The following is a 22,420-nucleotide window of genomic DNA, read 5'->3' as shown; positions in this document are numbered from 1 at the left end:
AGGTGAACAGCTTCACCAGCTCAACCAGCCTGGAGGCCCCAGACTCTGACAGTCTGACCTATTTTTAAAAGGGGCAATGGAGAGGATCTACACAATACCAATGACTAGACTGATGGTGAAATCAACAGCAGAAGAAGAGCCAGCTGACCTTTTTGCACATTAAAACGTTAGTACAGCTGTCCAAACACTCCTGGTAGAAGGAGTAGCAGATGACAGGCTCCGGTAGGGCATCCAGGAAGAGGAGCAGAGCTTCAGCCACTGAGTGGGCACTGCCCGCTGTAGGACACCAGGGTTAAGGGCACAATTCGGCACCTTTTGTCCTCAGAGACAGGTACGTTCACATGTTTGGTATAGCAAAGTTTTCACCCACAAGCTTCAAGAAACAGTTGATCACTGCACAGGCCTAGAGAGGCTGCCCCTTGTGACATATTTATACCTCATGGTGAATGCTCTGGAACTTCCAACACCATTGTCTGCACAGAAACTACGTGGAAGGGCCTGCACAAAGCACTGAACAAATTCGCAAGTTAGACCAAACTGTGAACCATCAGTTTTTAAACAGAAATTATTTTTCAAAACCACTATGGGAATATAAAAATAAATAAAATAAAAACCGAGGAGAACCTTTTGCAGATCTTGCTTGTTAGTAGCTAAGTGTTGTCTAGCAGCCAAAGTGATCCCTGATTCTTCGTGATTCTGAAGATCACATGGAGTCAGCCTCAGCAAAGTGGCTTGGTAGTTTTTCCAATTTTCAGTCCTGAAGGCACTTAATTAATTTCCCCTTGTGTCCTTGTTTCATACAGCATACAGTATGGTCTTTCCACACTCGAAGAATAAGGGCGAGCTAGTGAAGTTATGTAATGTATGAAAAGTGAACTTACACTGGACGAACAAACCTTTCCGATTTTTTAAAAAAGGTACAATTGCATTTTTTAAAATATATATCAATTCCAAATGGGAATCACCAGTTGTGTCTCTAGGTTTCAGATCACAGCAAGCCCTGTGCCCACATGGGGAGAATGAGGAAGTACAGATAGGTATCTTTTTATACATTACAGAAATGTCTGCATGTTGAAATATGTGTTACTAAGATAACACTAAACTCTAAACTCAACTCAAATTTAGAAGTCTTGATGACGCAGCAGATCTTTTGCATGCAATAATCAAACTGTATGCCACTGGTTATTTTTGTTCTCAGCCTTGAACTCCAGACTACCACTGAACTCATACTCTTAAAACCAGTGAGAAGATGTCAAATAAAAATGTAGGTAACTCAGCAGTGTGGTGGATGTACTGCTGTAACTTCACTCTGTGATGTGTGGAGATTCTATGAAGAAATTCTCACAGATGTGTAATTATAAGGAGGACCAACCAACAATGCAAAAGGTACACAAAAAGTTAAATGAGGATACGTAAAGAATCAAGCATCCCAGTGTCCAAGCAATCGCGAATCTCCTCGAACTCAGACCTCAGTCCTGGCTGCTGAAAGAGATCCTCCTAAAAATGATAATTGGACATGAAATCAACAGTTCATTAGGACACAAATACAAATACAATATTATGCTATATATAAATATCAATGTCCTGCCATATTCAGGTATTAAGACTGTAAGGATATTAAATCATAAAAAAAGAAAAAAAATCCTCAACAGAAATCCTTGGCAGTACACAACAACATGCCATCGATTTCTCTGCTTCATACTGCTGGCTGTCAACAAGCATCATGTGTCTGATGAGTGTCTGATTAACATGTTGACAAAGAACAGTCAAAACGTTTGTTTGATGTAGGGGAAAGTTAAACGCAGGGCTGGTGAATCAATAGGGAACCCCTCCAGAAACACACACTCTTTCGTTCAGCAAACAGCCTTGACTGACCAGACAGCAAAATTCCTAAAAGCTCCATAGAAGGCAGCTCACTTTTTTTGCAGGACAAACCTGACCTGCTTGGCAGCACTGCGGTACAAGTGGTCTACCATCATCCAAATTTCTTTCGGAATTTCAAGGGGAGGTTCAGCAATCACACTATTCATTTCTGTGGAGTCCTGGGACATCAGGGTCTTGAATCACAAAAACGAAAACAAAAGAAAAGAACAAAAAGAAAGAGATCAGAGCAAATTCTGTTGCCTTCGAAAATCTAGAACATCTTTATTTGTTATGCTGTTTTTTGTGAAAGTGATGTTCATATAATTTGCCGTAAGGCTCTAATTGAGTGTAAACTGTGTTTACTGTTTTTTCATTCTTTTTTAAAGAATAGTAGCTATAGTAGTAGTTATAGTAGTCACTATAGTAGCTATCAGCCCAGAAGAAGGACAATAAAGCAACAAGAGTAAATAGAAGACTAAGTTACAATGCACTGATGAGCAAGAGTTTAGGGAAAACTGTCCTGAAGTTACCGAATATTTTGATTGCTTGCTCATCTATGAAGATGCCAAGAAGACAAAGGACCAATTAATTTGTGTCTCTAAACGATGTGTCTTCATGACTCATCATGAGCACCGGGTGCTTAGAAACCTGAGAGAAGGACTTTCTAGCAGAGATGTGCAACACAGTTCTATAGACAAGATAATGGAAAATCTTAACAGGCAATGGAAGGGAAGTTCTCCTTAAGGAATGAAGGCACTGAAAAGTATAAAATTCAAAGTATTTCAGAACATCTTGAGAATAACACTTGAGCCAAGATTCTGATGAGAGATGTTTCACTTTCATGTATCTATACCCCTGGCAACATATTTGTGAATGTGTTCATGGCACAGGAAAAGTCACTAAGGAAATGACATGCGTACGCTTCCCTTCTGTCTCGAAACTGACTTCTAAAAAAATGTGTTACAGAGTAAAACATTCTGGTGCTGCACTTAGACTGCTGTTTTGCAATTCAAATGCCCATCTTGTTGTCTTGCTTGGTTACTGCACAGTCATAGCAACTCAAGCTTCCCAGCCATGCAGGAACTCAGGGGGTCTTGGATTTGAGCCTGCTTGTCAAAGCCCCTTTTCAAAACGTCCCTTTTCGAATCAAAACACACAAACATCTTCTTTATTTCAAGTTCAATAGTTAAAGTCAATTCAGGCTGACTACACGCTACAATTAAACACATTATGTATGATGCCATAGTTAAAAACGTATGTATTTACAGTGTCAGCATAGCAAAATATTTTGTGAATAAAACTAAAGGATAATGTTAAGAAAACAATTATATATAAAAGAATATAAAAATCTCTACTGTAAAACATTGTTCAGATGTGAAGAAGGCTCAACAGCAAACACATCGTGTTTCTTCTTTCTACTTTTGAATGTGGAATTGACCTTTACTTGTTCCTCTAATGTTAATCACGGCTGGTTATGAGTAACATTACATACCTGAAGCACTACAGAACCATGATCGCAATGAAAGACGCTAGTTTTCTTTCTTAGAAATTTCTTAGCAGAAACAATTCTCAGACATCTCAGGCACAGATATACTGAAATATATTCAGCTGATGGTAAGTTTCTAAGACTAGGTATTTCTACTGATTTTCCAGCTTCATATGGGAATTACATCTCCCACTATCTTCTTATCACTTTCTTGAACTCTGTGCTCTTCCAACATCTTCAGAAACACCACTTAAATTTGTTAATAAAAAAAAAGTGCTTTAATCTGGTTGGCTCACCAACTCTCGTATTGTTTCCAGAGGCATGTCCTGTATGGGCTCTCTCAGGTGACACAGCAGCTGTAAGGAGGACCCAAAGCAACTTGGCAGATAGTTGCCGGTGATGGAAATGAAATAGTCTTTGCCCCTCTGAAGGTGAAGGACTAGAATGTCCTCCAGAGTTTTCTCTCTCGAGTTCAGCTCGGTGGCTGTCGAACGGTTTACAAAGACTTCAAGGTCAATGTGCACTTCACCACCTAGGAAATATGGACCCACAATTATTAAAAAAAACAACTCTTGGGATATTTTTAAAATGTCCCTCTTTTCATGGGAAACTAAACAAATGCATTCATTTATATGCAACCTCAGATATTTTAACCATTAAATCCTCTAAAGACTATGAGGGTTTACCTACTGCATTACACATACAGATGTTAATCGGTTGTTAAGCTTGTTATTCTTCTTAAAGATGTAACAAATAAATATTGAAACTGTAGTCAGAAACATGCATTCATCATTAAATATTAGTTTTACTAAATATTTAAAAACGTCAAAAATGTTTTAGTATTTGAACTTAAAAGCTATTAAATAAACCATGTAAAAATATTGTTAGCAGTATGACTTGGTCCAATTTCCCAGGGTAAGCTCAGTTAATTTTGATCAGAAGGAATGTGCAGATCGATTGCTTACCTTGTGCTAGAAAGCCCTTACAGGGGTTCGCACTGAGCCATGGTTTACAGTAGGCAGGTTCATCCAATTTCTGAATGAACTCAAACTGACAAGGAACTTGCCCATCATTGTGAATGGTCAATGTCTCTGCACGGTGTTCCATGAACTTCACATCCTTGAAGAAGAACTATAAATAAAATTACCCAAGTTACTGTTTTTATAGTGCTTCGCTATCCATCCATTTTCTAAGCGTTTCATCAAAATCTGGGTCGCAGGGGAGCTGAAGCCTGTACCGGCAAGCAACGAGTACAAGGCAGGATATACCCTGAATGGGACGCCATCACAGGGCACACGCATACACTAGGGTCAATTTTCCTAGAAGCTAATCAAGCTACCAGTATGTCTTCAGGGAGGAAACTGGTGAAACCTGAGAAAACCCACACCAACACAGGGAGAACTACAACCTCCACACAGATGGCACCAGGGGTCTCCAGCGCTGTGAGGAAGCAATGCTAACCACTTCGCTACCATGCCGTCCTAGTGCACTGCTATACATTTAGTTCATCCACCGCCCAACAAAGAATCCTTCAGAGAACAGAAGTCATTTTGATCATTCCTTATAAAACGACCTCGTAACAGGTTAGCAAGGTGACCACATTACTGCTATAACCCTGAAATACTGCTTGTAAGGAACCCGACCTTACCTCTCGCTGTGATAGTGTTACTGAAGGAATGCATTCATTTTCCATCTTATCTATAGCCCTCACAATTTCTTCAAATGTCTTTTTGTACACTTCTTCATTCACTACCTTTATCTAGGAGAAAAGAGTTACTTATTAAAATAAGCACACTATGCACAAGCTTTTTCAAATGCAACACACAGCAGAATTTGGTGCTGGCACAACGATGCTCACACACAGCACTATACTGCAGACCCCTCACCCCAATTTCAAACAGGGAGCTGACAGGTTTGTGATCGCTGGTTTTCAGAGCCATGTGACTGCGATACTCCAGCTGTTTGATGTTCTTGCCTTTCCACAGAACCCGATCACACCAGGCCGGCACTCGGCACTTCTCACTGGAGAAGAAAAACACACACACAGAAAGAACCCAAATTGTAATTTATTTTGGGAGAAAACAGTTTGTGTCCACATCTATTTTTTTTTTCTTTAGAATAGGATGAAATCTTTCAGCAAATACCAAAGCCTGCATTAAATTACCATTTCTAAAAGGCAAACACATACAGACACAAATCATATTCTTATTCATTCATGGTATTCTTCCTGAGCTAAATCATTTCAGTCTCCAACAGTAGAGATTATGAGGGAATTTGTTATAGACATACAAAAATCCTGAAAGGTATCGATAAATAAACAGTGAAACAAGGACATAACTGAAACAAAAAGAAATTTGTTTAAGGCTTTACACTTATGGATGAAAATAAAAACTAAAGCTCTTTACACAGATCCTTCTTAAAAAGCTGAAAAAGAGCCAAAAGGCTTCCTGTAGTTTGTATCCTCCCTTATGATCTTCTACTCGAGACAGACACATTCTGACAACAAACAGGTTTCAGCAAAACAGAGTAGCCCATCACACTGAGATGTGATTTTCGATATGTGACAACTTAAAATTGTTTTCTGCATATAATCAAAGACAAAACTTTTGTCTGTTGAAATACCTGAACATGCTTATTAAGTGTTGGAGTGGGTGATGATCATCACAATAGAAATAAAGTTTTGGATCAAACTAGCTTCGGTGTACCTGGTATCCCATTGATCTGATCCAGTGTCGTATTTGTAAGTTGGCTGGAACGCAATTTCTCCTTCCTTGAAACCATGGAACACAGCATTCTCATCTATCTGTCTCTTCAGCTTCAAAGACAAAGGTGTACAGTTACATTCTTATATCAGCCATCCAAAACTGAATTTCTGAATTGCAACAGCAAAAAATAAATCCATTGCAAAATACAGTATGTCTCCTGTAGCCATCTTTCAATCACTAAGATATTCATGATGATTAACATCTCAATTAAGCCCATCGTATATGAATTGCAGTTCAAAATTATTTTAAAATCATGATGATTTTCATTTTTTTTTAAATGTTGACAAAACATTTTGTCTATAGGCTGCATCAGCTGCAATGGTGAACTCTGCTTGATAGACAAGATGTGGTACTAGCACTTGCCTGGTCATAACTGTGAAGAGCCTTAAAATCTTTCTTCTCAATTAAGTCTTTCACTTGGTCGACCTCCAACTCACATATGCGGTAATTCAAATCACCAAGCCACAAAACGATCCTGAGAATAAACACAGCAAGAGAGAGGAATTACCGACATGAAAGTTTCAGCAAATAAACTTACACAGCATGGGGGCTGGACGGCACTTTGACTATTTTTACATACTGTATGTATTAATATTCTCAATTTTTCTGAAACAAGTTATTATTTGTAAGAAGAGGCTAAACAGGAAGTTAAGTGTAATTTAAAATGTGCTACTGGTAAATACCTCCAGAAAACAATATCACTAGGAAATCTGCCTAAAAACTAAAGAAAGGACATTTGGGTGTTTTCTGTCTAAGCTATAAACAGCACACTGCAGGGGAAGAAACAAATGCACCCAAAACAGGGTTATGTCACAGTGCTTAATCTTTCATTTTGTTACAGTTAGTGCTCACAAACATGGCCGCCTGCCGCTCGCGCTGAACGCACCCGTGCTTGACGATGGTGAGGGGAGGCAGCGAGGTGTCCAGCTGGCGAAAGAGCAGGCGCGAACAGATCTCCCTGAAGTCCTGGTTGCGCCTCTCGTACTCCTCAACGTGGGCGGCCAGGTGGGAGTTCACCACACAGATGTCGGAGTTGTGGAACTTGAACCTGACTGCCACTCCTCCTTTGTTACCCTGAGAGAAACAATTACAACACCCAGACAAGGAGAAATTTCAGGAGATCCACAACGTGGTAAATGCTGAAGCAGGGTGCACTACTGAAACTGAGATTGCACTGTCTGCAGCAACTCTCTCTTCGTTTCCCCAAGCACTCCCCTTTCATACACAAAAATTCCCTGTCCATGACAAAACCATGGCATGTGAAACAGGCTCTACAACACTGCATAAACATCACAGCTTATGGAATCACTCTCTCAAAACTGCAAAAATGCTGTATGTGGATACCAGGAAGCCAACCTAAACTATGGCTGTGCTTATTTGTGGTAACGAAGGTGCTTCATGTGCCACAGTAGAACACCAAGATTAGAGTTAACAGGAAAATGCATCCTTAATTTTGGTATTTTCTAACAGGTAAACTGTTCAGAATACATCTCTAGCATTGATATGTTGCACAATTGAAATACTATTGAAATAAAATAGTACATTTTATTTTTCAAATCCCTTGGGAACTACTGTTTAAGATTTTGAGGATTGCATATGACTCTTTGGTCACAAAGCACCCAACTGTGAGGAGTATAGTCAGGTTTTTAGGGATATTGTTGGGTACAGAGATACATCAACTTGGCACATCAAGGAAAGCAAGGCTGGCATAGGTCGCTTACTGCGTGGGACAAAAGCACATGTTCTAGGAAAGTGTGACATCTGCATTGTACAAGGGTCAGTACAGTCCATCTCACCATTCGTCCCATAATGCCTGTCCCCACAGTTTCAGCATCAACTTCTGAGATGTACTCTGCGTGCTCCTTCTTCACATAAAATAACAGCATTATCCCCACTAACCGGGCTAGCTTAATCTGAAAAAAGGGAGAAAAAAATGTTTGCTTTTTTCAGGCTGAGGTATAAGAAAGATTCACTTTCTGATCACAGTCATTCCAGTTATCTATAAAATTAAATAAATAGTCCTGGCCCAAGATCAACACCACATCTTTCACTGGAGACAAAAACACTAAATATGCTGAGCCAGAATAAGAAAAGTACAAAAAAAAATTAAAAATATTAAAAAAACAATTATAGAAAATCTTTTCTTCTTCAAGAATCCCTGAAATTAAGAATTTCTATTCTGCATTATTTGCAAATTACCCTGAAATAGATGTTAAAAACATCTTTCTGTGTGATGTTTTACAAAAAGAAAATGAGGAACTATTTCTAGAAGCGATGGGAAGGTTTTCTATTCACATGACACTTTTGTTAAAGCTTGTAAGTGACAACACTAGGAAAAAAAAACTAACAGTGAAATGATCTGTCGTCTTAATGGAACTTGAAGTGACAAAACCTTTTGTCTCCTCAGATTTCTAAGAAAGAAGGCACGGCAGCCTTTTTTAAATTTTTGTAATACTGCTTTTCTGAGTCCATATGAGGATCTTATCCCAACAAATGTAGTTTCTTCAAGGCTTTCTGACATGGTAATTACAAATCTATTCAATATCAATGCACACTATTTAGTAAGATACATTATGGACATACAATGCATCTGAATAACTATTGGACTTATTAAGGACAATACTAGTATGGTAACTGGTTTTCAAAAGAAATCTGACACCTGAGTCCTCCATTCAGAAACATTAAGGTCATATAAAATTACCAGTGCTTACTTCTACATTGTTTTATACCAAAAATGTCTTATTCCGCATGTCCCCTCACAAGGTTTAACAGGGCAACAGAAGAGGTGAAATAATCAGGGCTTGCATGTAGAAAGCGCGTTCTCTCACCAAGGCGTACTTGGCATCAGGATGGAGCCCATCACTCACAGCTTTTGTCCACTCTTGCTCCTTCGGCGTGTCATTAAAGAAAAACGCTTCTTTACTGAGGTCCAGCTCCTGAAAGCTAGGGTGTAAGAGAAAAGCCCCACACAGACACCGATCACATTTTTAATTAATGCAGGTACAGTAGCTAAACGGGAGTGTCGTAATTTATTACACCCATTTGATGTGTCATGACAGCTGCAGTAGCACTTTTTGTGTCATTTCCTTGATGAGTTGGGCGACCTGCTGTACGTTTATCAACGGCTTTCAAAGTAGCCCATTCTTTTTCTAAACCAGGGGAAAAAAAAAACAGAAACAAGCAACTCACTTGCTAAGCATATACAGTACAAAGGAGATCTTACACTTACCCCACACAGTAGATGTCCGGAGCGTTAGGCGTACAGCTTAGCCAGGGTCTCAGGGTTTCCTTAGGTGACTGGCCATTAACATTGTACGTGCCTATAAAAAAACTAAAGTAGAAAGAAAGCAGTAGGAAGTTACAGACCCACACACATTATTGATTTTATAGCACAACAACATTTAATATTGCTATTCTGATTAGCTATAGTACAGTATCAGGTGTCATACAGTACATACTCATGCCAAATGCTACAGTGGAATGCTATACAAGTGTGGAATGTTAACATGTATAATTGCATGTAATTTAAAACTACACTATATTAGCGAATAATACGCATAGCTGTGGCATATAGTAATTGAGAGTCTATGGGTTCATGGTTGAAGAAAAAATTAATCCTAGAGGAGAGTGCAGAGAAGCATCTCTACAATCAGTCCAAATTTAGCGTTTCAAAGCTAATGAGTGGTGATATCCAGACTCTCTCACTTCCACATTCCCTACTCTGGTGTCATCAGGTATGCTGATGCTGGAACTGTTACATAGCAGATCTAATAATACATTTTCAAACCACTTCCTGTAAATATAAACTAGAGACACTGGAAGCGTGTGCTAAGGAAACAGGAAATGCACACATTATCACGATCAAAGGGACTAAAACCCAGTGTTCTGTCTTTCCACCTGAAGTGTATGACCTTTATGCTAGCTGGATTACGCTGGTTTACACAAGTCACACTTAAAGTGAGGTAGCTCTTGTATAGCCACTGTGCCCGCTATGCAGAGTATTTCACACTTTCCCCAGTAGAGGGTGCCAGAGACAGGCCAAAGCCTGTCCTGCTCCTAAAATGGTTCCAGGAGGTTTGTATGGCTGGCTTGCAATCATCCTGCAAGGTGAGATTCGTCAGAATGGGGAAATGAGTCACAAAACTGATTTCATTTGCGATGCCATATGTCATATAATCTGAATCCCTGCAGGGTTTACTTGACCTTTTTTTGTTTTTTCCTTCCATAAAGGATGACCTAAGAAATCAAAATAGAGGATGACCAGTGGGACAGGAGCCATATGGATATACGTTTCCTCATATTGTAAAAGTGTTTTTCTTTTGTTTTTATTTCTGTATTTCCCAACCAAACTGTGAAGCTGTGAAAAGAAGTGTGCAGAGCTTGAACATTCAAAGGACATTGTGGAAAAATAAAGAAAACTTAATATTATCACGCTTGCTTATTTGTAGACTTGGGCTTCTCACAGTAAGCACTTCAATTCAAAAAGATAATTATTTAAATAAACAGTTACTAATCTCCATATGATCACAGATTCAACGTTTAGCAATGCTTCATCACTTCCTGTGTGGGCATGGGAGATGCATGAAATGAGCTCAACCTCTTTCACACTCCCGAGGCAGCTACTGCACTGATAACAGGCCAACAGGAAGCAGAGGTTCCGTTCAAAGCATGAGAATGCAGGTCTGTGTTGCTCCACAGCGTAATGATTAACTGGGCCTTGATGAAACAGAAAGGAGAGCAGATAAGCAGTAGACAAGAGTGGCAAGAGGAATTCTGACTCTCCCATCAGGGCAATGCTGGGGTCACCTTCATTCAATGTCGAATCCTCTGTCATATTCACATATTTGTCCAGACGCTCCGATTCGGAGATGAGACCTCATTTTAAATGCTTCTGCCTAAATCAGGCGAGGAAGGGTTACTGTATTTCATATCTTCAAAAAGAGGGCACCGTCCAGAGGGTTGGGGGGGATACAAGTTCTCGCAGGGCACAATGTTGCCTAGGGTTGGCCCTGAACTGTGCAGCAGTGAACGTTTCGCAAAACTACCTGACCCCTTTTGCCATTTTTCCAACCAGTAGGCGTTTCAAATTCAAAGAACCACACTCAACATATTCTAGCAGTAAGAAAAGATAATGTAACAAAGAACTTGTTTACTATTTTGATTAAATTAATTTTAATTACGGAAATTGTCGTCAAGTCCCTTTAACACAAGATCACTATGCATTCACTTATTAAAGAGTGGTGAATCGGCCATTTAGTTCGAAAGAGCATCTTAAATTCATTGCTTGTATAAATAGCCCTGCTTCAGACTTACAGATATTTAAGGCTCAGTCTTTTTTCACACTTTTTTTTGCTTTGTCACATACCTTGTCAGCTGCACCCAGGACGATAAGCATGTGTTCCATTAATGAAAGAAGTTTCTGGCCAAGTGGAACAGCTCCAGTTGTATTATAGCTGACTACATAAAGAACCTTCCAGCTGAGCTGAACATTCCCTGCTGGGAGGCTGCTGTAGTGCCGACACAAAAAAACTCACCTGAAGTTTTTGATGTAGGTGTACTGCTCCTCATTTTTCAGGAGCTCACATTTAATGAGGTTGTCGCGCAGTCCGAACCGCGGCATGGCCAGCATCTGTGCCTTGTTGGACAGCGTGTGACTGGAAGAGCGCACCATATCGTGTCTTGCCTCTCCTTTCACTTTAGCAGGCCTGCAAAACAAGAAAAGCAAGAAAGTGTGATCACACACATTCACAGGACACTCTGCACAAAGCCAAGTGTTTAAAGATAACAGCAACACTTAGCATCCTGACTTCAAGCAGGAGCAGATTTTACTGGTACTTGCCGTTTTTTCCCCCCTGCTTAAGAAAAAGAAATATCACAGGTTTTGCAATATCCAAAATAGTGGCAGTGTATTTTTATCTGTAAACCTTGGTACAGAGATAAGGGATCTCGTTTCAGAGTGTTTGCACGAAAAAAAGAGAATTTTCATATCCAGTAGAAATATCCAGTGTTACTCAGTTATGAATGACACAAAACAAAGACTTAAAAATAAATCGGTGACACCAAGCTTTCCTAATATGGTTAAAAGGAGAATAATATGGCTGATTGGTTCTGTGCCTTACCTGTCAACATTGTGCTCCAGCCCAGTCTGTTCATTTCGGTTAATGACCTTTAATTCTTCAGTGCCCAGTGTTTTACCATCCACCACGGATTTCCCTGATTGGAAGAGAGACAGAAACAGGAGATGTGCAAATGAAGGTTTCAAACTCACAGATACATCTTTTTGTTTCTGAGGAACAGGCTGAGGAGACGCTGCGACCTTCACCGGACAAGAGTACTGAAAATGGATAGACGGCATTCATAAGAACTGGAATTTGTAGAGCACAAACAAAATCCACAAACAATGCAATAGGAACCACACACTAATAACTGATAATAAACACTGCACCAATAATAAAGCAGATAGAATCATGCTCAGCTCTGCAATCTAGCCATCCTATCAGGGGGAGAGTCACAGCAAACAGTACTCCACTGTCCTTGAACTGGCAAAGGGAAAGACATTCAGCATTAGAACTAATTTTGTTGGCAAGAATTGAAAAGGAAATTGGCTTTCACAAAGCTCTTCATTATTGCTTTTCCCACTAAGATACTATCATATTTATTTCATTAATTTAGGATGTTCCGTGTTTTTTTTTAAATAATTGTATGGTCAGATTTAAAAGGCCAGATACTTAACACGTCATGGGAAATAGAAACCCTCTTTTGACCCTGTCATTCTGGGGACCCTGTCAATTTTTGATAGACTGCCATCTCCTCACCCTGTGCAACACCAACACGTGCCATTCTTTTCAAAAGGAAGCATTTGCCAACGGGAGAAAAAGTAACAGTAATGTGTTTGTTCTCAGCTTCACTAACACGTGCATGCCACAGTTTCTCGGTTGTGTGTTACATGTTAGATATAGGCTTGAGTATTTAGGACAATGCAAAGAGATACTGACATTAACACAAACATTCAAGCTTTGGTTGCAAGAGCCAGGACTGTTAATGAGGAAAGCCCTGCTGCAGTGCAGAGCCCACTGGCCAATAAGGACACCACACACAGATTAAGCCTTCATAGACTGCACCAGGAGGAAAAGCAGTGTGTGTCTGAGCACAAACTAATAACTGTTTTCATCTCCACTTGCCATCTCTTCACATTCCTGCTTAACTGGCAGTTTAGCAAAGTGTTAAAGATGCACTAAGCTGGTTAGAGGCTGAAACCGTGACTTAGTTTCAACTTGCCCAGCACACAAATGAGCTCTTTAAAATGAAAGCAACCAAATGGAAGACACCAGTAAATGAAAAAAAGTATGCAGCCGATTTGCGAACAAGTCGTACAGTAACAAAGGACTCTGTTATTTCTACAACACCTACTGCATCATGGTGTTTTAAGGTCTTAGGATATGTTTTTTGGGGTAGCTACTCTTAAAAAATTCACCTTTCTTAAAACACCCTACTAATTATCAATTAAAATGTTTTGTTGACAGATCTTCCACTTCCACTTCCCTAAAGGAGCAGGTTGGAATTCCATAAAACAAGGAGCGAAGAATCCTGTTTCTGACAGTCAAGGCTTCCACTGTAGCCGAAGAGCTCAGAAATGAGTATATCTTTATGAACAGGCCTACTTTTTTTCTGGTAGTGAAACCTGAAAGCCGAGATACTATTATGAAGTGAAACAAGTTTATGTCAGAGTCAAAATGTCGCTTTTATCAATGCTGTGTTAGGGTATTAATAACACGTTAAGGAACCGATCTGTCTTTTTTTTCCGGAACTGTAAATATTAAGACTTCAGCAACTTTTAGCATGACGTCTTTCAGCTTTTGGTGAAGCAGGCTACCAGATTTTCTTCCAACTTTGTTAAATGCCATTTACTGCAGTATCTGGTTTAATCTTGTTTTATTCGCTTTTTTTAACTGTGTCTTCCTGACTTTCAATCCAAATCATTTATGAGCACAGGCACTACAATAACCAAAGGGGGCTAATTAAGACTATTCAGTGAAGCTGAAAGAGAACCATGAAGGAAACCTTTATTGACTCCTGTATATTAAGTTAGATATTAACTTCCTTTGTCCTCTAGGATGTTGCATACACAAACCTTTCCTCCTTAAAATACTCCATCACAGGATTCATTCAAAGAATACAAGCCCTTTACACTACCTTCGTAGTTTCAACAAAATTGGGAAATGACTTTGTGAAACTGACAGTGGCGTCTACAAAACTGGCTTGAGAAAGACAAAAACAAGAAATACAAGAAACACTCGAGGAACGGCTAAAAAGCACAGGCAAGTAATTGGCCTGGAGAAAATGCTGACCTTCTGATAGGTCCTGTCAAAAAACACTCTGAGAATTAATAATGGAGTGTGGGGAGTTCCTGTACTAAAGAAATAAATATTTAATAAAGAAAGGACTTCCTCTAAACCACCTGCAACAAAACTTTGTCAACTAAATCCACTGTAGCAACAAGTGGAATCTGTGACGTAATTATTGTGAGTTATTGCTGAGAGAACAAATGTTGCAACAGGGCTTGCACTTCAGTCAGATTGGCATCAGTCGCTCCTAGTTGTTCCATCACTTGCTTCTTCAGCTTCTTCTACTTTTCCTTATCTCTTCATTCTTGGCCTCCTTATTTGGATTTGGATACAGAACTGTATTCGGATCACCCTAATTTTTACAGCAGTCAATATAAAATGTAGTTTTCTGTTAAAAAAATATTTTCCAAAGTTAGGAATGAAATGAAGGAAATAAGAAATACTAGAAACTTATACAGTATACACGAATTAAACACTCAATGAACATTAATTTCTTTACCGTTTTTATTAAAAGATTATCGAAAAAGGAAATTGCATTAAAAAATGAGGATAGCAGAACAGGTTTCTGCAGTTCTCTTGTAGAGAAACCCTTTTAAGTTCAAAACAAGATAGACAGTGAATTTCAAGGTGGTGGGGGTTGTTTTCTTTTGACACTATGTATAATCAATAAACACTCACTTGGTGTTTGAGTTCAGAGTACTGTAATTCAAGGTAAAAAAAAATCATTCACTTTACTCCACCTCTAAAAGTTCAGGTATAAGCTCTGTTTACTGTGATTCACCTCAGAAGCATCCCATTAACTTCTGTAAGAAGCTTCTGATATTGTCTTTTATCACAGTATGAAGTTCCAATCTCTTCTAGTGCAAGACTGCAGGCTGTAATAATCTTCTGTTTTTCTAGGGGTTTGTTCCTTGGGATTCAGCAGCTCCGCTGGGCACGAGAAGCAAAAGTGCTGACATGGATCTTAGACTCATTACTTAATCCTCAACCGAGATTTTGAAAAACGAGAAAATGCAATTTTGTTTCAGTTAAATCCTGTATATATACTGTAATATACAAAGCAGAAAACAGGAATTGCCAACACATCCTGAGGGAATCCATGTGGAATTTTCAGGACCACTCACTAGGAAACTAGGAAGAATCATTATTCAATACATTTTGAACAGTTAGCACTGATAAACAGAGAAGATGTAGAAATCTACGAATGAAAAGAAACCCTTCGACCCATCAAATAAAACCCCATTGTTTAATAAGATAAGATAGGTGCCATTTCTTGGGGTCAAATTGCCTTTTTTAGTGTGTAAATTTAGTGTGTAAATCAATGGAAACAAACACACAGGCAGCACCGCTGTGTCACAGCTGTAGAGTCCTGGCTTCGGTTTATAAGGTGGGGTGCCTGTCTCTCTCTGTAAAGCCTGTTTTCTCAGGAACTCCAGTTTCCTCATGCCCCCCTAGGATGTGCTGGTAGGTTCATTACCAACGTTTGTCTGCCCAGTGCAGGAGAAAGAGATGGGCACCTTGTCTCAGCAATCCACATTCCGAAGAGGCCCTGATGCCTCTCTGCCTTACAACTGGGTTAACTCAACCACAGGCTTATAAATTAAAAAACAAGTACATATAGTTTTGTAATATGTGCATAGATGTAATGCACACATATATGCATACAGACACTGCAGGCTGTATAAATATGGGCACACATATAACACGATTTTGAGGACTGCAGTATATCAGCCTACTGAATATGTATGAAACAGAAATTAGCATACTGCAAATGCTTTTAATTAGCTTAATTAACTATTGTATAATTGCCTTGTGCACAGAAATGGAATGAGATGGCATACAAAACATAGGCATTTATAACAGTGAAATATTCCACAGTACATCTCCTCATTAATGACAATATTTTTTCACAATGTCCAAGTGCTAAGAGCGCAATAAATGAAAGATGGCTCTTAAATCACAGTGGAAATACACTGTGGAGAGGTTTCAATCTCCTGTTTTAATACTAAATCTTACTTAACCATCTCCTGGAGAATTTAAAGATATACAAAATTAAAACAAAACATTATAGCACTTAATTTAAATTCTTCTTTTTTTACCGTTTATGACATCTAATTAAGTATGATTTTATTTTGTAGATTTGAAGGAGCAGAAAACCAATAAAAAAATTATTTAGAACTGGATGCACTGAGAAAGAAAATAAGAGTGAAATATTAGCAGGGAAAATATTATTACTTATTATTATACTGACCTTGAATGTTTAGGTGGAGACCTAAATTCCTGTTCTCTACAAAGGAAATGAGATGCATTGTTCATTGCTTATAAAGGGAAACTTCTGCTTGACAATGTATCACTAGGTCTTCATATTTAGAGAAAAAAAAGGATATATAATTCTTGCTGAACATGTTTTCTCCCTTTACTGTAACACTGTAAATAAATGTTTTTCCTTTTTCCTGCTTAAGAACGCTGCCCCATTCAGCAGCTAAACAGCTCCACCCTGTTGCTTTTACATTTGTTTTCATAGTTTATTATTTAGGGGAAAAGGATTTTCAACCTATCTGATTAACCAGTAATTCCAGTAGGAATTGTTCCTCCATTTAAAAGAAAGCTATGTTTTACTTTCAAAACATGTAGGTGTTAAACTACCTGCACAATACAGTAGTTCCCAAAACTGAAGATGGAAAAACAGCTACCATCTGAGAATTCACAGTAAAATATATAGTTTGTCTCCTTTTGCTATAAATAGAAAAAGAAAATTGAATATTATATTTAGATATTAATCAGTAAGTACATGTGAGCTCTTTTTGAAAACCACTTCCTCTAAGTGTTATTGTCATCTAACTTTAAACTTGCCTTCTATGATAAAGAATTTGTTACAGAAGAGACACTGCAGAAGCATGAAAGCCCTTATTAAATTGTTGCACCACTGGTATTAATATAGTGAAAGCTGCTTAACAGAAAAATATTATTCCTTATTTTTTTCCCCATTATTGTTTCCATAGAAAGGTCAGCTGTACAATTATGTAATACTGTACATAGTGACCCTAAACAGATAGCTGAGAACTTAATCACTGTGAGACTGATGCTAATATGACACACACAGCTGAGCAGGACCCTTTCACACAGCCAGAACATGAATTGCTAAACTGAATTAAATCTACTAATGACCAAATATCAGTGGACTGGTTGCAGCACAATTCTGTAATAGTACAATGCAAAGAATACAAACTCACTCCTCAGCAGAGTAAAAATAGTTTTTCATCTCCTTAAAGGTTTATACAGTGCAGTCCATAAGTATTTGGACAGTGACACAATTTTTGTTGTTGTGGCTCTGTACTCCAGCACATTGGATTTGAAATAAAACAATGACTGTGAGGTTAAAGTGCAATAGTCAGCTTTAATCAGGGGGGTATTTACGTCTATATTGGGTGAACCATATACGGATCACAGCCCTTTTTAGCCAGTTGTTGCTGCATCATTAGTTCATGCACAAGGGAGCTAACAAAAGGTCTAGAGTTAAATTCTATAAGTGGCATTTACATCTGGAGTCTGTTGCTGTTGTCTCTCAACATGAGGACCAAGGAAGTGTTAATGCCATTAAAGCGGGCCATCGTGAGGCTGAAAAATCAGAATAAATCAATCAGAGACATAGCCAAAACATTAGCTGTGTCAAAATCAACGGTTTGGTACGTTGTTAAGAAGCAAGCGCTTTCATCAGTAAAACACAATATACAGTACCTGACTAAGTTTTTTTTAATCCAGTTTCCAAAGCTCAAGTGCAGGCCACAGGTCTTTAGCACAAATGTAAAAACCACACCACTTTGTACATTTGGTTCATTGGTACAGATGTTTCATTTTTGTTGAACATCTTTGCATGTGGGAGTCACACTGACTTTAATTAAGGCAACTGCAGAGACATCATGTGGGCTTCATGCTGATATACACAAGCTGGAACACTTCTACAAATCGCTGCAATTTAAAGTATTTAAATTTAAATTTACAGTCCCATGTAGATGGGCTGAAAAGATACTCTATTAATACCAGTGAGAAGACTGGTTTAAGGAAGCTCAGAATTTTTTTTTCCCTTGAACTTCAGAATATGTTTTTAAGGCAGTCACTTAAAACCTGTAGATTAAATCCAAAAGATCATCATGACCAGTCTAGCTCTCTATGGATCCCCACCCCTTTCTAAACCAAAAAACACCCAACTAACACTTCTGATAATCTGCTTCAGATTTTATACCGCTGCTACAGTATGTTCAAGCCAAAGATGACCGTTCTTCTTACGAACAAAAATTATTAGAACGGGCACTTATTCTTTTTTCCCCAACTTCCAACCGGAAAAGCTATTCAGCCCATCTTTTCAGTGCAGTCGGGTGGTAACATTTCCGGAAACAAAGATACCGATTCTCCGGGAAAAGAAAAGTAGAAAAGAATAAAACTATGTTCCTGCTGTAAAACCGAAATCCAGAAATGGACCTATTTATATTGTTTTTTAATTAACAAAGTCTCTGTAATTACCAGCTTTTTTGTTATAACAAAAATATTATTGCACTAGGAGTTCCCCTGATCTTCTCAATTAGAATACCAGTTTAGTGGATGACTTTATGTTTACTCGAGGCTAAGCTTAAGGACTATTGTGGCACTCTCTTTTATTTGTTTATTGGCACTGTAACAAAAGGTAAATGGGTATTTACATCCATATTTAAATATATATGAATATATGTACTGTATGGGGGTGGTGCAGTGCACAGGGTAAGGCATTGGACACCTAACTGACAGGTTATGGGTTCAAGTCCCCGCTGCAGACTCAGCTGGTGTGCCTTGAGAGAGGTACTATAACCCCGTTAAGTCCTCCCAGCTGTGTGAGTGGGGATCAGCATTGCTGTGGGGTGAAGCCCGCCATGGACCAGCGTCCCATCCAGGGGTGGAGTCATGTGCTCCTCAGTCCATTTATCGCTATAGAAACCAGGATGAGGTCTGGCCCATTGAGATGCTATGGCTCTGGAAGGGGCGATGCGGTGGCTCTGTGGCTAAGGATCTGTGCCTGTGGCTAGAAGGTTGCTGGTTCAAATCCCGCAGCCGGCAGAGGAATCCTACTCCGTTGGGCCCCTGAACAAGGCCCTTAACCCCAACTGCTCCAGAGGTGCTGTACAATGGCTGACCCTGCGCTCTGACCCCAGGCTCTCTCCCTGTCTGTGTGTCTCATGGACAGCAAGCTGGGGTCTGCGAAAAGATCATTCCTAATGCAAGAAATTGTAAAGGGTTAATAAAGTGATGTTATTAAAAAAAAAAGTGGACTTCACCTTTTTATGTACTGTACTGTATACAGTGTATGTTCATCTTACAGGAGATGAAATCAAGGTCAATTGAATTTTTTTTGCGTATAAAAGATAGCCTAATCAGAATAGTTAAGCTGGTTCTGAAACACTTCTCCAGACACTTTGTAATACAGATTACCTGCTGACTTGCAGTTTCTGGGCTGACTCAGCCCAGTGAGGCACTTTACAGTAGAAGACAACATAATTAATCTGTATCTTGCGTATGATATAGTGTCAGGTTTTCTGGCAGGAGAAATGCAATGATGTATTACTTGTCTCTGCAAGACAAATTGTAAGATAAAAGGGAAAAAATAAGTTATTCCTAAACAGCTGATTTTCAGAACTCCATGGTGGACTGTGATATAATTAAAGAATTCCTGAGGAATAAAATATTAAGTATAAATATCACAGTAAAGCAAGGGATGCTGATTAAATCTGATGTACAAGGCCGAAGTTATATCTACTATCTTGTACTTGACCAAAGTAAGACCATAGCAACATAATTTACCAGCAGGTAAGATAATTGTACAGTATTCAAATACTAACATTTGAAAGCAAACTAGCATAGGTAGAATCTGAAGGTTCTCTTCTGACAGGCTAAAAGAACAGAGACTACAGGGGAAGGAAAAATAAGTCTTCAAAATGCTAAAAGACCTTACAGTCAACATTTTAAACTTTCAAATCAAAATAGACACAAAAGACCGAAAAGACACAAGCAGACAGTTCGTAACTCAAAAGGTTGTGGGGGATCTGGAACATGCTATCCTGCCCTGTTGTTGAACAGCTGGATGACTTTCTCGGATCAATTAGCTATTAAAAACAAAAACCGAAAGAGTCTAGTGGCCAGATGCGTCTGTTCTCCTTTGTCACCTTTCTAATGCTCTTAGGTATTTTATATCAAAACAGCTTGCACTGACTGGACTGGACTGGACTGTACTGTACTGTACACAGCAACGTGAAAAACTTCATATTTCTATCATTCCCTTATGAGGCAGGTAAGCAGTTAACAGTGTCAAGAGCAGAAAATGCTGAGTGAATTCTGAAAGCGCTCTTGAAACAAATTAATGCCATATATGAAAACGAAACACCTATATTCACAGTCTCCTGCGGCGTACTACAGCACCTTTTTTTACTCACCTACGACGACCAAAGGGTGTGCAGACAAGAATGAACTTTCCCCTAGGCACGCTGTTCAAAAACAATCCGTGAAACCAACAAGTCAACTAACAAATAAAGCATAATGGTTATTTACCAGATTGCTTGATCGCATGAGACATTGCCCAGCTCCCTCACTTGCATTATACGTAAAGCTCCGAAGACCATTTCCTCGTATGCAAAGATTTTTTTTTTCTTTCTCTTGTTGCGCGACTAAATGAAGCTCAAACAGACCAGACCAATCAAACCCCGGCTCGGGATGCATGATGAACTCCCCACGAGAACGCGTTCCCTTACCTATGGCAACCCGGTGCACAGGCGAGAGTCTTTGCTCAGTGTGTGCGTGTCATCCGATCATTTCTGCGGCTTCTCTTATAAACCCCAGTCTGCATCAGCTACTTTTCAACGCCTGTTTTGTGGGTATTTTAACCTGCCTCACCCTTCTGGATCTTAATGTATTCTGCTGGTCCTTTCCGTCTTCCTGATCCATAGCACACGCAATAATACCAATAAAAGGCAGTCTCGGACATAAAGCTATTAGCATCATCTCCAAAGACATTCAATAATGTTATAAATGCAGAACATGGTCAAACTGCACTGCATGTACGGTTATTTAGTCCTCAAGTTTATAAGATTATTGCCAGTAGCTACAGTATATCACTCTGCAGCTCACAACTGTCTGTCCACTGAAGCTAAGCAGGTGTGAGCCTGATCAGTACCTAGTTGGCAGACTTCTTGTGAAAGGTTACTGCTGGAAGTGGTGTGAGTGGGACTGTCTCTCTAATGTGAAAATACAGTACATATTTGCACTGTATATGAAGAAGAATTAGCTGTTACAGCTCATCACAGAGATAGAATACAATATTGTATGTATTCCAAATAAAAAAATGTTAAAAGTCTGTTTGACATCTTAATACAGTGATCTGGAAAATAGCTTTCTTTCATTAAACAGGTACCAGCTGAATATTTATAAGAATATTAACCTTTTTAGGTTAACTAAGCTCTGGAAACTGCAGTTTAAAGTATAAACTGTATACTGTACATTCATCATTTACAAGCAGAAAACATACAGCAGTAGGAGGCTGAAACATCTGAAATCAGATGCTAACACACATAATGCTACAAAATAAAAGAAATACAAAAAATCATGGTTTATCATAATGAACTGTTGTTGAGATGCTCAAAGTGGAATTCCACACGCCTCTTTTCTATCATTTAACGCCTGCCTCATGAATTCCACACACCCAGAAGACATTCTGATGTCCCAACAATTAACAAATACAGTATCTTCAGTGCTTATAGGCAAGAGCTTGGCAAACATGAGTGTTGAGATCAATAACTACAGAAGCACATATCTAATAAAGGCTCTTTATATTAAAACATGCATAAATTCTGTTTGTGATTAATAGCTCCTTGAGATTGAAGTATACCAAGGTCTGTAGTTACTGTAAGTAAAGTATTATTTACAGATAATAAAACAAGCAT

At 38.9% G+C, this 22,420-nt stretch overlaps 1 protein-coding gene across 4 annotated transcripts in view; it reads right to left on the bottom strand.

Annotated features, from left to right (window-relative positions):
• Nucleotides 1-22,420, bottom strand: part of inpp5b (inositol polyphosphate-5-phosphatase B) — a 31,289-nt gene that overhangs the window by 2,511 nt on the left and 6,358 nt on the right. For 2 of the 4 annotated variants that reach the window (XM_088602769.1, XM_088602770.1), the window contains 15 exons: nt 12,234-12,327; nt 11,649-11,819; nt 9,344-9,445; nt 8,943-9,057; nt 7,911-8,027; nt 7,001-7,188; nt 6,478-6,589; nt 6,055-6,164; nt 5,236-5,371; nt 4,998-5,108; nt 4,315-4,480; nt 3,646-3,881; nt 1,941-2,057; nt 1,413-1,497; nt 149-276 (listed from right to left, as the gene is read on the bottom strand). In XM_088602769.1, coding sequence (XP_088458895.1) covers nt 149-276; nt 1,413-1,497; nt 1,941-2,057; nt 3,646-3,881; nt 4,315-4,480; nt 4,998-5,108; nt 5,236-5,371; nt 6,055-6,164; nt 6,478-6,589; nt 7,001-7,188; nt 7,911-8,027; nt 8,943-9,057; nt 9,344-9,445; nt 11,649-11,819; nt 12,234-12,327 — 1,988 coding nt within the window. Of the gene's footprint in view, nt 1-148; nt 277-1,412; nt 1,498-1,940; nt 2,058-3,645; nt 3,882-4,314; nt 4,481-4,997; nt 5,109-5,235; nt 5,372-6,054; nt 6,165-6,477; nt 6,590-7,000; nt 7,189-7,910; nt 8,028-8,942; nt 9,058-9,343; nt 9,446-11,648; nt 11,820-12,233; nt 12,328-16,710; nt 18,078-21,032; nt 21,194-22,420 lie in introns of those variants that run through there. The other 2 variants (XM_088602771.1, XM_088602772.1) reach the window with 2 other exon arrangements.

This window comes from Lepisosteus platostomus, chromosome 13 (genome assembly GCF_059453375.1).
Source record: "Lepisosteus platostomus isolate fLepPlt1 chromosome 13, fLepPlt1.hap1, whole genome shotgun sequence".
In the NCBI taxonomy this organism is placed as follows: Eukaryota; Metazoa; Chordata; class Actinopteri; order Semionotiformes; family Lepisosteidae; genus Lepisosteus; species Lepisosteus platostomus.
This window is presented reverse-complemented; position numbering and strand designations above follow the sequence as displayed.